Below are 15,946 nucleotides of genomic sequence, written 5' to 3' on the forward strand. Positions count from 1 at the left end.
CACACACACACACACACACACACACACACACACACACACACACACACACACACACACACACACACACACACACACACACACACACACACACACACACACACACACACACCCCCCCCGCTGGTCTTTGAGGCTGCTGCTGTTACGCAACGCAGCTCCCTTGTGTGTCGATGTGATCATTACGCAACATCTCCTACTCCTGTGGAATACTGATGAGCAGCAGTGAAGGGACAGCGAGGAAAAAAAACTGGATGTGAGACGTTTCATTTCTTGGGGTGTGTGTGCATCACGGATGAGGAAGACGTGTGCTTTGTTCCCCCCCTAAACTGAGCTTCTATTGTGCCCCATTGTTTCTTTGTCTCCCATTAGAGGATGCTGCAGCTGGTCGGTGACTCAGGCAAGGTCGAACCAAGAGCCCACGTCGTCATTAAATTCAGATTTATTTCATATGCATGATACAAGATACAGTTAGGACATGGTACTGCGATCGCATGTATCCGATAACATGGTTAGGACGATACAAAAACACCTAACAAAAAGAAAACATCTTTATATAAAAAGAGAAACAGAAAGGCAAAAACACCACAAAACAGAACTTTTAAAATGTTTTCAATAGATTTTTTCTCTCTTTTTCTCAGGAGTATTGAAGCTACTTTAAAGAGTAAACAAAGACATAGTGTCATTGATGCGAAGTACCTGGAGCCAACAGTTTAAACCTTCTGGCGTAGACGTGCTACTTTGATGAAGAAAACAATTTTGTAATTGCGCCACCTGCAGGTAGAAGGTTATGACTGCTGTTTTGTGTCCACTTAGTATAAATTACATTCCATTTTTTAATTTTATCTTGCAAAACTGACCTATTTGTCATGTATTGATGAAATATCTCAGCCTAGACAGGAAGATTAACGCTAAATTTACTGAAGAAATCTTAATGTTTGCCACAGGTCTCACAGAAATTCCCGACAGATACTGCGAAACAATCACGTTGGATTAGTATTATAAATTCTCACAAGAACAGTGCAGCAGCCGTCTTGATCTGTAGGTCCATCAGACATTTCCAAGATTAAACCAGCGCCGCTTCTCCTTTCAAATTGGTAGAACAGGTGGGTGCGTGTAGAACTTTAAATGTCAGTTTTTTGAGGTTCTTCGCATCAGAAAAGACAAACTGCTACATACCATACGCGGTACTATACGAAATCTTGATTTATTGTCTTTTTAAAAAGGCTCTCTCAGCCAAGTACCTTCAGTTCAGTTAGCCTTACGCATAAATTTCTGATTCAGTTACAAAAAAATAAAACAATTTGCATTCATTAACTACGCTGATGTCTAACGGCATAATGCAGTCAATGTCACGTCTGAATGTCGATGCAAACACAAAACACAACGCTAAGAAATGTCCGTTGTACTGCCCCCGTCAGGAAACACGTTATTTATCAAGAAAACACAAAAGCACCAGCTGATCCAGTGTATCTGTAGCTATAGATCATTCTTTAGTAAATAGAAAAACAACCCACACAGTGATCAAAAGACGCTGTTTTCGGCCGATGTTCGTCACAAGGTCAAGCGCTCGCTGCACGAGGATAGGTGGTGCTATTATGCGAGCGAGAAACAGCACATCGTAGCGAAGATGCTCTGCTTTTGCTTTTTAGACAGAACTGTACAATATACCATCAGCCTTCCCCATCCAAAAACACATCCAGTTTTCAGTGATGGTTTACAGACATAAGTACACTTGGTGTAAAAAATATACAAGAAAAAAAACAAAAAAACAAGACAAGTTTACTGGGTTTCATGCATTAAGATCCTAGACTACAGAGGATCGAAACTGGAAGCACAAATGACTTTGGGGCATTTCTATTTAGTACATCATAGCAATTTTACATACAACATCAGTACTGAACTTAAACGAGCATTACATAACAGAGTATTATTGCCACATTTATTTTCTTTCCCAAGATTGCCGTGATTACGAGCACAAGCCGGCCGATTACAAAATCTGCATCAGAGAAAGACACTTGAGATATAGAAGTCCCATAACAGTCTGTAATGTATTTACTAATTTCGATACAGACTCAGCCACCTTGGCAAAAAGAACTCATTTTGTCAACTTGGGTTTTGCCAAATGGAACCAAGCTGCTGTTTATGTGCTCTCTGCTTTTACCAACACCACTGTGAAGCCCTGCGAAACCTGTAAGCATTCAAAATAGGAAGTGTTGGATGAGGTAAATAAGAGGGCGTCTTGTCCCTTGTGTGTTCAGACACATATGTATCTATATAGAGGAAAAAAAAATCCCATATATCTATATAAATCTGTTTTAAAAACAAACATCCAAAAGCACAGTTTACCCATTGAATTCCCTGCTTAGTCATTGGCATCATTATATGTGTATTGTTCCTCAAAAGGAAATAGAATTTTATGACATATTGTTGTACATCACAATCAACAGATGCATTATTACCATCAGAATAAATACAGCACTCATTGACTATTTGGCAAATATAAGGAATAGTGTTGGGTTAATAAAGACACAGTCAGAGTCCCTGTCTTAGGAAATAAAGAACATGAGACGATCATTTATTTACAAGATTTAGAAGCAGTCAACTTTGGGCCTGGCTAAATCTTTCTGACAAAAGAAAACCGATCCAGTCATCACTACACCATTAGCAGGCAGGCAGTGACTGTAGCGCCCTCTACTTGCAATGTGCAGTAAAATAAACATCCCTACATAAGAACATACCCCTCCACCGGTGAGGGCCCTGCAGATCGTCAAACTTACGCCTTCATCAGACAAAAAAAAACTGCTACTCTTTCTCCATTTAGAAAACGATAAAAATCTCGTGTGAGGTTCTGGAAGCTGATCTGAGATTAGCTGAAGAGGAAACTAAATCACAGTTGCTTTAAACTGTCGGTCATGCTAGTTTCTTCCCTAGTAAGCTACCGCGTGTCCCACCGTGGTTCTGGTAAAGAAGGTAGACCACTACCTCCAGTATAATCTTTACACATTATTTGTGTGTGTATATTTTTTTTTTTTTTTAAGAAAAAGTGCAAAAATGGAGTACACACAGTAAAAACACACAGAACTAAATGGTACTAGGAGATGACTATATATACACAAACAGTTATAAACAGCGGTTTTGTGTGCGCAGAGGCGTGCATGGGGGTTACAAGAAGGAAGAACTGTGACTGAACGGAAACGCACCGCTGACGGACTCTCCTCTCTGTCTCCTGTGCCGACCTGAGGTCTAACTCTTCAGACTGAAGGTCAATCTGACTCCTGCTCCTTTATTCACGTATGCATGTGTTCCTGTCCTACGCTGATCTAAACACGTGAGGTTCTTCTGAGCCTCAACCAGAGTACAAGGTTAAGCACAACACAAGGAAAAGTGAGGGACGGCAAGTGTGCACCGCTCTAAATGCACAACTCCTGACTGACGCTACTCATGCTTTGGTCCAAGAAGTGTTGTGCAGTGATAAAAACTAATTTGTGTAGTATTCGATAGCCCGTGATTCTTTTTGCCTGCTCTTTTCATGACTTCCCTGAACGTTCCTTAAGAGAGACCACGTTTGACCATGGGATCATCCACAACAGTCCGCTTCCTCTCAGAGTGTAGGAGCCAGGCGCTCTCCACAGGCCTTCCTGTGACCACCGCTCCCATCATATCTCACCGCCTGCCAGTGTGCATCCAAAACTCCAGCATCGTGTTAGAAACTGTGACCGGAGCTCGACACAGCGACTGCAGGTCAGCGAAGACAACAGTGCAAATTTAGATTCCCTCGGTGTTTGTGTCTGTGTTGAATTCTGCGGGGAAGGGAGTTCTGCTTTTGTCCCATTGATACTTCATGGATTTAAATCTGAGTTGTTGTTGTTTTGTTTTGTTTATGTTGTTCTTCTATTACAGCGGGCCATACTTAGCCTCATAGCGGGCCAGGATGTTCTTACAGCGGCCGCAGTCCTTCCGCAGCTCGGCCACTTGCTGCCTCAGAGCGGCGTTTTCCCGCTCCAGGAAGGAGGCGCGTACCGTGATCTGGTTCTCCTTCAGCCGCCGAGCGTCGCGGGAACGCTTCGCTGCCAGGTTGTTCTTCTTCCTCCTGGACCAGTATTTGTCATCCTGAGGGAATGAGAGCGGAAGTTGAAAAAGACAGAAACGGGAGTCGAACTTCACCAACACATACAAGGGATTTGAAACGAGTGAACATCTGTGTTGCGAAAACATCCCCCATCTTTGAGCTCTAATCCACGGGCCAGCGCTCTGCAAATGCTTTAATCTAACCAGGAAGCCCCTGAAAGGGAATCACAACACTATATATGTCAGAATTCTCAGTCATATCTACTCTCTTTGAACTCTACAGGAGCTAAAATTTTTACCGTGTAAACATCTGGGGACTGAGAAGGCCATAGAATATCTTTGTTTTCTAAATCCTGGTTGTAACACACATTTCAGCTGTAATATTGGAGTAATTCAGCTATACATGTATGAACTGACGAAAGGGTTTTGATACAGAAAGCCCAACCCTGCAAGCTGGCAGGATTGCTTTTTAGGTTTGTTACATATGAAACCCCATCTGTGCTTTTGACTAACAATCTATTAAAAAAATATAATAAAAGGAAGTATGTTTTTTTCCCAGGGAGATTAATATATTCATAAATGCATCCAGTGTTAATTTCTGACAGCTTTCTGACAACTAACTCTGTCTTTAAAAACCCGCTTACCTTCTGTTCATCGGGAACAAACACCTTCTTGGCCTTCTTGATCATCGGCTGTGGCTTCAGCTCCTCGTCTGAGAACTTGTGCTTGCGAGGGTTGAACAGTTCTCCCCCCGGCACGCTGGACAGCACCAGGTCTGTGGGATCCGGCTGGAAATTAATGTCCACCTCAATGGCCTCTGGGTCGATGGGGGAAGGTGTGTTACGCTCTGCAGCGTTACGATCTACGGGATCGGAGGGGGAAAGTAAGCTTGAAAACAAGAGAGGTCATTTCTGTGAGACTTAATTACCAGCACCTGCTGTTTAGCTCAGCTCCATGCGTATGGAAATCAATGTGCCTGGTGCCAAATGTCAACATTTGCTTATATTATGATAGGACACAGATGAGACGACATTAACCCTGTAAAAGCCACTGTGGCAAAAACACAACATCATTTATATAAATATATATAGATATATATATATATATAGCTATTTTTTTCTATATTTGGGTTTATATATAATATATATTTATTTTATTTAGTTATTGTTTTGCTCATTTTTTTCTATATTTGGATATTACAGGGTTAAAAGTAAAATGACCTTTTCTTTTCTTCAGTACTAGTGCTCACAGTTATTGTTGTTTAAGCACCGAAAATGATGTTAGCTCAAGTGATTTTTAGCTTTTCTGGACAGTCAATACCAAACATTTGCTCATTAAGGATACACAAATGTGAGCATTGGGTGCATTTTAAGTTATATTTAGTGAAATTTGTAATGTGACCAGGAAAAAAATGCTTATTGTATTCAACATCACTGATCATGTAATGAATCTAGCATTAGTCAACATTAATCTTTGTTGAGACTGCTTTATAAATTATAACACCTCTGGAGACTGTTGTAAACTTTACTTTTGTTTTATGAGACTGCATTTATACATAAATCATTTTACTCCTCAGACTGAGCTCACTGCTTAACTTCACCACTATCATTTTCAGGGATTGTGAGGGTTGTTTTCCTTCACTGAAGGTTGTGAATTTGACATCTGCATTAGCTTATTACCTTTATGTTTTAATGTTGTAGAGCTTAAATGTGTTACATGCAACAGGTTCTATGATTCTTCTCAACAAAGCACCTCCAGCATCCGCTCTAGATCTTCAAGAAAACCTGGAGATGTGCAGGTTAGTTGATGTGTGGTGGCAGACAGATAAAAGCTACATTACGGGCCCAAAGGTCGGTCTGTATGTTTATATACACAGCGGCAGTAAATGTTACGTCCATGCCTAAATGGTTAGAGTAAGTGACATAAAACTGCAGCTGTGCAACTACAGGAAGCACAGCAAACAAGCTTCTTCCTGCAGATACACCATTTGTATTACTTAGTCTAATTTAGGAACAGAAAAGAACAATATACAACAGCCATAAGTCATTAAGAGGAACTATAAATCCAGTGCTGTCATTGGGTTGAGACTCATCAGTCATTATGTTTAATGCAACATGATGATTGTTGAGTCTCCATCATCATGTTGCATTAACTCTCGTGTCGTCCTGCAGGTCAAACTGACCTGTCTTAAAGTTGGAAAATGTGGGAAAAAATATATATTTTCACAGTAAAAATTCTGATGTCCACATTTTTGGGAAATTTTTTGAAAATTTTTGGTGGAAAAAAAGAAATGTGAAAAATGTTTCTTTAAGAACATTCACAGAAAAAAAAAAAACTCCAGCGAAATTCGCTGGATTTTGGTTGTTTTTTCTGTGAATGTTCTTAAAGAAAATATTAGAAGTTTTACTGATATATATGTAATTACTTTAAATATTTTTAGAATTTTTACTCATTTTTTGAAAATATTTATAAGAACTTTCTCGCCAAATTTGGGGGATTTTTTTTAAATAAAACTTTTAAGGAATTATTGGAATTTTCTTCCTGAAGGTTTTGCAAATTTTCTGAAATTTGTGGAATTTTTTTGCTGAATTTTTGGATTTTTTTTAGACAAGGAAACTATATTTTTTGGTGCCCATAAATGAGGACAACCGGAGGGTTAAAATCTGTTGCATTTTTTCATGTGATTGCATCCCAAGAGTGACATCTATTTATTTTATGTCATAACTTAAATTGCAGCTTTTAAGGATATACTGGTGAAACTTTTATTTCCGTCTTTTTGAAGTTGTTAAATGTAAATTCCTCACCTGTTTTCTTTACTTCCACTTTCGCTGCTGCCTCCTCAGGCACAGATTCCTCTTCCTGTCCTTCCTCTTCCTCTTCATCTTCTTCTTCGTCCTCCTCCTCTTCTTCTAGCTTTGCTGGTTGTAGCGTAGTGACGGTCACTGTCTCCTCTGGATCTGAGGCGGCCGTGGAGGAAGAAGATGCTGAGGCGGAGACAGAGGCGGCCTCAGCGGCATCGTCAGGGGCGGCTGGAGCAGGAGTAGCAGATGTGGTAGTAGTAGTGGTAGTGGCAGACGCTGTGGCGACAACCTTGGAGATGGATTTGCCTTTGCCTTCCACCGAGGTCAGAGTCTTCTGCAGCTCCTCCTCCTCCAGGCTCACGGGGATCCCATTCTCCAGGAGGAACTCATCCAGGTCCATGTACTCCAAGTGGAAGGTCTCTCCATCGTAGGGGATGGTCTTGTCCCAAATGGCCGGGGTCAGGGAGGCTGACACACCTCCACTACCGCCGCTGCCGCCGCCACCTCCACCTCCTCTGGAAGCTCCTCCAGCACTGGCTGCCACGGCCCCACCTCCTTCCACATCATCAGAGGAGCACAGCTTCTCCTTCTCTATTTCTGCACACACACACACACAAACACACACACAAAAAAAACAGGAGGAAACAGCAGTTCAATGCACAGCTGCTTCCTGTGAGTGAAAGCTACACCTGTGTGAGCATCAATGAGATGGTCTGCGATGCAGAGAAAGTATATTGTTGACAAGAAGCTGGGACAAAAGGGATGGTGCTGTGGTGACATCTGACAAAATAACTGGGTAAACAAAGGCGCGCAATGATGTCAAGATAAGAGAAGACAGAATGAGGCTGAGCGGAAGTCAGAAAGTAGAGGAGAGTCCACACATGCAACTCACTACAAACCACCGCCACACCAACTAGGAACCAAAAAACATCCCAGAGATGTGTGCAGTGACACGAGGAGCAGTGAAGTGTCTTTATAGTGTGGTTTAGCTGCTTGGAGATCAGCGAAGAGGAAATGGAACTCTTTGTTCTTTTTGTTTCTTTGCAAGCTCGAATAAACGTGGCTCCTATGCAACACTGGCATGTAATCCACAGGCTGCCCTCACCTGATTAATGCCATAAAGTTACCCAGTTCACTTAATACCACTTTGCACGGACAGAAAACATTCTGCACAATATCTGAGCTTTAGATCAGCCAACTAACTCGCAGCTGGTTCACATGCTGGACACCTGATCTGCTGTTTTCCTTCCCGTGCTTACCGTCGTCGCCTTCCTCCAGGATGTTGGGAGGAGGAATGTCCATAATCTTCTTTAAAACAAAAGGGAAAGACTTCTGCGGAGCCGCCGGAGCGACGTCTCCACTGGGCTCCAGCGTCCCTGCCACCGCGGCTTTGCCAGGCATTGTTCCCCCTGCCGAGCTGCTAACACACCGGGGCGCTGCGGGTACCGAGAGCTGCCTCCGACACCGCGGAACGGACACAAAAGAACCGCTGCTTTCGGGCCTGTTTGTCAACAGTAGCAACGTTTTCGGACGCACAAACAAACGCGAGCTACACAGACCCCTTGTTCTCCGTGTGTGTACCGAACGCGCTCATTGGATATTCAGGAGTCGCCTGCCCCGCCCACTCGCGGAACAGTGCGGGCTGACTGGATGTCAGCGCGCCGTTCATGAATATGTATCATCTGTGTAGTAGCTGTACGGCCGCTGATTGGCCGCTAACAGCTCATGTCTTCACACAGACAGATGGAGTCCATGCGACGTGAATCGTATGAGAACATCCAGTCTGAGTAGCTTCATGTTCTTGTCTCAGTATGGAAGCTGTCACAGTGTTGGACCGCAAACTGCAGGGGAATCATGAGGCGCGCGCTGTTTGCATCCACGGTCTGAGTGTCTGAGCCTCGCGACACACCCACTCCCAAAAAATACAGGCAGCGCGTTCGTGCAGTCACTCTGTGTCGCTCGCAAAGAGCAAAAGACACTCGTGGCCAAACACGTGCCCCCCGCCCCCGCCGCACTCACGTGAAAGAGCAATCTGTCGAGGGGGGCGTGGCTTCGCGTACCCAGCACGTGCAAAGCCAAGGAGAGCTGGAGCGGGCACGCGCCTCACGTCTGAACAAGTGGGCACGGGGGCAGGAAGACAACACGGGACACGTTGTCCACCTGAGAACTCCGAGTGTTTTCATCTGAATTTGTTTCCACAGGCAACAAAACAACACTTCGACTCAGTGTTATTTTGTACTTTATATTTATAACCGTCTTTCTATCGAATGGTGCACAACTTGCGAATTTATTTTCACGCATATCAAAAGTAACGGCAGCCACAAGGGCTAATCTCACGTTTCCGTGCACGCGCTGTTCCTTTCAGCACGCGACGGCGAGCGCGCGAGGGTCTCACGCTCTCCTCGCTCGCTGGCTCGCTCGCTCACGCGCTCCGGGAGGATGTTTGGGTTCAGGAACACGATGTTCAACCGCAGAACAACACCCCGCATTCACCAGTGATCTGACACAGCGCCGCGTTTTGTCCCCGCGCAGGTCAACCTTTCAGCCCCGAAAACACACGATGATGGACTCTTTACACTCCTTTAAATCAAGAGATGAGTCCAGCGTCTGTGAACAGCATCATATAGCGTGCAAGATTCTTTCTGAGCAGTTTCACCTTGATGTAATGGATGCATAAGACCCAAGGGGGCAATAAAAAAAAACACACAGTTTTCTTAAATGATGCACCACACCTGTGCTTCTGCAAACCTGTCCAACTACATTCTGCAGTGCTTATCGAACCACAACAAGAAACGCCTTGGGTCTGCTGTGTGTGCAGAGCAGATCGTGCAAACATCTGCTGGCCCTGTCTTAGAATAAAACCTCTCACTGCCCTCTACTGTACACTCACACTGATGAAAATATGATCTATTCCTGTGCAGCAGCAGGGGCCTTTTTGAGACGGAAGCTTCGGTCTATCTGAGCAGAAGACCAGAGTCCCTATCATAGTGAAAGGGATTTTGGTGTTTGAAAGTTTGAAATGGGAAGAAATTGCTCTGTGTTTGAGTAATACCTCCAGGGGCAACAAGGGCTCAAAACTTTACTCCTCATTTCACACTAAGACCTAAACACGAGTGAAAATCTGCTGAGAAACCCTTCCCTTTCTATATACTACACAAAGAAAATGACAGAAAGAAACATCAAGGAACATATAAAATCATTACATTAACATGCAAGTAATGTGCATTCTACTGTATGCTGTATTATATAGTAAAATTTGCTTTGAACATCTCATTTGTTGTGGCTGCCGCACCAAAATAATAAAAATCAATGAATAAAGCAACAACAACAGCAAATGTCCGCTATGCTCAAGAACATGCAGAGGTTTAGGAACACCAAGGAGGTTCAGAGGCATGTTACCCTATATCTCTTAGTATCAGTAATAAATGTGAATCAGGTTTATGCATAAATTGTTTGGATGTAATCGGTCAGTTTTTGTTTGTGTTGAACTTCCTCTTTCATCTCCATTACCTTCTATCTATGTTTTTCTCTCAGTCTCCTCATATTGTCTCCTATCTCCTGTATTTATAGTCATCATAGTCGGTTTATGTCTGAGGATGAATAAAACTGTTGTACAAGCAGTCCAACTGGTAAATCCTCCAGTTGTCTGTATCATGCTTTGGCAAATTCATCTGTCTGGCTGTCTGGTTTGTTGACATAGTCAAAGAACTGCAGTGTTGTTCCATGCCCTGCATCCACACAGGTAATGATGGCGATAATCAGAGAAGAAAGTGTTTTACCTTGGCATTGTACAATATCTTTAGAGCTACAGTTTGACAACTTTTACAAGATACGTATCGTAAAAAAACACTGCAGTGCAAACCTCAGTTGCCTCAGTGTCATGCTTCAGAGTTGATAGAACTTTGCACAAATTCTTCACAAACACCAACTTGCCACAACACTGAAACTGCTGACGGGTGACGAGAACAACATAGATCATCTTGTTGCACTGTTATGTTTTGCTAGGAGACATTTGGGTATTCAAGCAGTTGTTACTTTGACACATACCGCACATAAACATTGTTTCAGACCAAGCACATCCTGACGGTGCAACACCCTCCAACAGCAGGAGAATGTTCCTGACCACAGGGCAAAAACTGCACATTTGCTGTTCAAGCAACATGACAAAAAGCCAAAGGTGTTGACCCTGCCTCCAGACTAACCAGATCTCATGTCCTGGAACAAGCCTAATCTACCAAAACCCCAACCTGCAACCCACCAAACCTTAAGGATCAGGAGAGGCACATTGAAAAAGCAGTTGAAAGTTGCTACTGTGTGTTGTATCTGAACAACAACAATTCTTCCTTGGTAAAATTGGTTCACAAACATCTCCAAAACCCTCCCAAAACAGGGTGTTACTCCTGCATCCAAGGCTGGCTACAGACTCCCCACTGGCTGCTAATGGCAGAATCCAACCACAAGGACAAAACGGCCATCCATCCATTATCTATACACCATTTAATCCTCAATAGGGTCACCGGGGGGCTACACAAACAAACAATCACACTCGCATTCACATCTATGGACAATTTAGTTACCAATTAACCTCAGCATGTCTTTGGACTGTGGGAGGAAGCCGAAGCACCTGGAGAAAACCCATGCAAGCACAGGAAGAACATGCAAACCCCATGCAGAAGGATCTCAGGAAGGCCGGGACGCGAACTGGGGATCTTCTAGCTGCAAGGCGAAAGTGCTAACCACCACGCCAAGGACAAAACAGAAAAGTAATTCGTTCTTTTCCTTTCAATTCAATTCAGTTTTATCTATATAGCACCAACTACAGGTCAGATTGTCTCAAGAGGCTTTACAGAACCCACATGCCTGAACCCCCAGAGCAAGCTCTAAGGTGACAGTGGCAAGTGGTGGTTTTTTAAAATTTTATTTTGGTTCAAAATGTAATTCTGAAGCAACAACCCCAACATGTACAATTAAAAACTAAAGTTGAGAAACAATTATACACTTTTAAAGGAATGAAACCCATCTTTCACCATACCACACTGTGAACTCTTGGTCCTTTTTACCCTCTTTCCATTTCACCAAGCTCCTGTAATCCAAACATGGCCACTTATCATCTAACATGAAGGAGTTTGCTCATGATCTAGGATGTATGTTTGATTCAAACCTCTCATTCAATATCTAAGTGTCTACTTGATACGATCATGTTTTCACAAGTTGAGAAAGAAACATACAATTAAATAATATCAAACATGATAAAATCAAGATTGCAATTGGTGTATTTAGTTACTCTTATTTGAGCTAGGGTTGTTCTCTTTTCTCCTGCCTCAACCAGAAAAAAATGACATCACTCTGATTCTTGCATCTTTGCAATATCTCCCTTTGAGGTTTGCAATTTATTTAAGGATTTTGCTCATGATGTTTGAGGTTTTACATCATTAGGGCTCTAGTTACAGTACTGAACTTCTTGCCTGAGTAGCTTAGATTATGGTAGTCAGTGTTGGGCAATACCAGAATAAGTTATAGTCCCTGCATACATCACATTGAGAGACCAATACAGACATATTTTTGCCGATACCTACGCAATGCTTAAGGACACAGCTAAAGAAAAAACTAATTAAGCAAGCAACAAGACCCCAAAGTATCTGGTTCACTTGGAGCTGAGACCTTTGTTGCATACATGTAACCTAATCTCACTGTGTTCTCACATTTCTCGTCTGTCCACACTGTCACCATCAAATTAAGACTGAAATGCCACTCCCTAAAAAAATCCTTAAAAGAGGGTAAGCGATAAAGTCCATAAAGTTTAGCAAGTGCACAAAGAAGCTAATGATGTGATGAAATCCTCAGTGAAGACTGTTTCAGTGTTGTTGCATCAGTTGCAGACTTCTGTGTTGGGACTTCATGAAGAAACAGCACAGACAGTCTGCTGACACAAGGCAGCTCGCAGCCTTTCATCACCTGTGCACATTTTAAGTGATCAGAGCTGACAGACACATTTCTACGTCAAGCTGGTCTGGTGATCGTCTCAGTCTGCCACAATCATTGCATTAATGAAGTCAATTAGAGCGAGCCGAGACAATGTTTAATCCGATTCTAAAGAGGGTGTCAGGTGTTTCCTGTTGTCCATAAATCATGGTTTAGGTTTCGTCTTTTAAATGTAACGTTTAGCTCAGTTCTGAGTTATTTATTTACTCAGGAGGGCACTGCCTTGGCCTCTTGCATTACTGTGATAAACCCTGAGTTACCTTGTCCTCAGATTTATCCTGTCTTAGAATGATGCCGTAAAACTAGTCAACGCAATGCTAACGTCTGGGCTGGACTGTTCTAATTCTTAGATGTAACAACAACTTTGTGAAAAACTCAAGCTGATCCAGAAAGCTGCAGCTGGAGTTCTGACAGGAACCAGCAAGAGGAAGCATGAGAGTCCAATATTAGCTTCGCTTCTTTAGTTCCCTGTAAAATCAGGAATAAAATCCACCTTGTCACAAAATCCTATATATTCATCATATATTAAAGATCTCACTCTACTATATTATTTAACTGGAGCACTTCCTTCTCAGACTGCAGGCGTACTTGTGGTTCCCCTCTCTACTTAGCACTATGATTAGGCTTAAAACTTCCCTGTTTGATAAAGCTTGTAGTAAGTGCTGCTCAGGTGACCATGAAGTATCCCGTAGTTATGTTTAGTTATAGACTGAGACTGCTAAAGGCTTTCCCATAATACACTAAACACCCACTTAGTGCATTATGGCAGTAGTCCATTAGTCTACTTTCCTGACTTCTCCATACATTTATCTGTCACCAGTGCATGCCACTAACTTTGTCTTCTCTCTCCTTTAGTTTTTTAAAAATTTATTTCTTGTTAAAGTTGAGCATTTGTTTATTGTTTTCTTCTGCATTGTTTGTCTGCTTTTGCTTTGCTATCCTCCCTTACCCTCACCCCAACAGGTTGAGGCAGATGGCTGCCATCCCTGAGCCTAGTTCTGCCAGAGGTTCCTTCCTGTTTAGAAGCCTATTTATTTTCTTCCCACTATATGAAGTACCATGAGATGACTTGTGCTGTGAAAAAGCGCTTTACAAATAAAACCGAATGCCTTAAAGTAAAAACACTAGTCTTGCATACCTAATTTTAAGTAGCTTTACCATCAAAAAGTGAGGTCAGTTTGCACTTCATTACATATCTGAACCTCGTTAATATAACTGTGAATAGGGTGAATAACATAAAGCACCTCTCAATGCTGGTACCACAAAACACTGCCTCAAAAATGACCACATAGTTGAATCCTGAAGGCAGGACTTACCACAAGAATGCTGTACTAGACTGCATGCATTCATTTCTGGTCAGTGCACCTAATAAACTGGCAGTTGAGTCTAAATAAATATACTTAGTAGGCAACAGAACGGCAACTGTGTTTGGTTTATTATTAGTGGTCATTTTGGAGCTTTTCTAATTAATTCGAGCTACTTTACATCCTGTTGAGTTGTTAAATCTTTATTATAATCTATAAATAATCATATATTTTGTGTCAAATATGTATCTACTGACCAGTTATGACAAAATATAGTAAACAAAATAAGCATGATAAAAGCACTTCACAAATATGTGCTTCCTGACACAATGTTTATGATGACAGACGCTTTTGAAAATTGTAATAATATTAAATATATCCTTACCAGTGTCATCGAAGGCAGGGAAGGAGAAAGGATAGTCAGCCAGGGACTTCAGGAGATCAGGAACGTCGCTCTTGTCCCCAAAAAATACTTGGTTAGTGGTTGACATGATGAAGAGCCTGTGAAACTACTTGCTGTTCTGGAAAAAGAGAGTCCGAGTGACTGAGGAACGCTCAACCTGTGACTGACAGTGTCTGTGCTGTCAGCTGCTGACTTCACTCACTTTTCACCAACTTCGCAGCATCACGGGGACGTCTGCATGTGTCCAAACAACTTGTATGATAATAAGCCGTAGAAGCCCCGCCCTCGCAGCGCAGCGACTGGATGACGGCTTAGCACACGCACGTCAGTCACGGCGCGGAGCCTATCGGAGGGCAGGGGGCGGGCTCTGAGGGAGGAGGACCACAACAAGAACCGTGTTCAGTCGGGCACAGCAACACGTGCAATCCACGGGAGGCGGTGCAGCCGAGAGACAAGCGCCCTCTAGTGATGTGAATAAAAAGTGCAGTGAATAGTGACAAACAGCAGAGGAGGAACAGTTAAAGACACCCATATCAGCCCCAACATTATGACCACTGACAGGTGAAGCAAATAACATTGGTCATCTTGTTATAATGATGCGTTCTAATGGGAAACCTTGAGTTCTGACATTCAGGTGGATGTTTGACATTTACCATCCACCTGAACATTGCAGGTCAAGCAACCCCCTATACCAACAGCAGTCCTGATGCCAGTTGCCACCCTCAGAAGGACAATGCACCCCAACACACCGTAAAAACTGCACAGGAGTGGCCCAGGGAACACAACAAAGCTAAGGGTTCTACATTCCCCACATCCAAATGTTATTGAGCATCTGTGGAATGTGTCAGGATAAGCCTGATCTAGGTAGGTCCCACCCTGCAACCCACAGGACCCACAGAATCCACTGCCGCAGGACATCCCCAGAGGTCCAGTGTCCATGAACCACTCGGACAAAGGAGTTTTAGTAGCATAAAGGGCACCAAAAAGTGCCACTGAATAGTGACAAACAGCAGAGGAGGAACAGTTAAAGACACCCATATTACACGGATCAGCCACAAAATCCCGGGATTAATAAAGTATCTGTCTGTCTGTCTGTCTGTCTGTCTGTCTATCTATCTATCCATCCTAGGCAGGTGGCCATAATGCTATGCCTGATTACTTTTGACTTATACTCAAAATTCAATAGGGTTTTCTGGCTGAAAATAACATCTAAAAGTAATAAAAGTCAGTAAGACATTGTGTTAGAGATGTTGAGGGTTGTTTTTTTTGTTTTACCATTTCTGGATTTGATTACCAAAAATGCCATGTCCAAAGACATTCGTATCCCATAAAATAGTTGCCAATTTTGGCAAAAATGCAGCTTTCATCCCATACCAAATGGTCCTGGTCCC

At 42.7% G+C, this 15,946-nt stretch overlaps 1 protein-coding gene across 2 annotated transcripts; it reads right to left on the reverse strand.

Moving 5' to 3' along the window:
• Positions 1 to 418: 418 nt before the first annotated feature.
• On the reverse strand, positions 419 to 14,967 carry tefb (TEF transcription factor, PAR bZIP family member b). 2 transcript variants are annotated; one of them, XM_023273022.3, is made up of 4 exons: positions 14,538 to 14,967; positions 6,870 to 7,463; positions 4,710 to 4,927; positions 419 to 4,107 (listed from the first exon to the last, which is right to left on the reverse strand). In XM_023273022.3, exons 1-4 carry the CDS (start codon positions 14,641 to 14,643, stop codon positions 3,892 to 3,894), a joined length of 1,134 nt encoding a protein of 377 aa, XP_023128790.2. In that variant the 5' UTR covers positions 14,644 to 14,967; the 3' UTR covers positions 419 to 3,891. The 2 variants fall into 2 exon arrangements, with proteins under 2 accessions (XP_023128790.2, XP_023128789.2); XM_023273021.3 differs by lacking the exon at positions 14,538 to 14,967 and adding an exon at positions 8,126 to 9,117.
• Between the last annotated feature and the right edge of the window lie 979 nt (positions 14,968 to 15,946).

The sequence above is a fragment of the Amphiprion ocellaris genome, chromosome 19 (genome assembly GCF_022539595.1).
Source record: "Amphiprion ocellaris isolate individual 3 ecotype Okinawa chromosome 19, ASM2253959v1, whole genome shotgun sequence".
Taxonomy (NCBI): Eukaryota; Metazoa; Chordata; class Actinopteri; family Pomacentridae; genus Amphiprion; species Amphiprion ocellaris.

What these genes read in the sequence shown, in the direction of transcription:
- tefb (XM_023273021.3), bottom strand. Translation starts at nt 8,267, where the DNA reads ATGCCTGGCAAAGCCGCGGTGGCAGGGACGCTGGAGCCCAGTGGAGAC. An exon ending in CCTGGAGGAAGGCGACGACG is followed by an intron (nt 7,464 to 8,125) that starts GTAAGCACGGGA and finishes GTGTGTGTGCAG; the next exon opens with AAATAGAGAAGGAGAAGCTG. An exon ending in AGTGGAAGTAAAGAAAACAG is followed by an intron (nt 4,928 to 6,869) that starts GTGAGGAATTTA and finishes CCGATCCCGTAG; the next exon opens with ATCGTAACGCTGCAGAGCGT.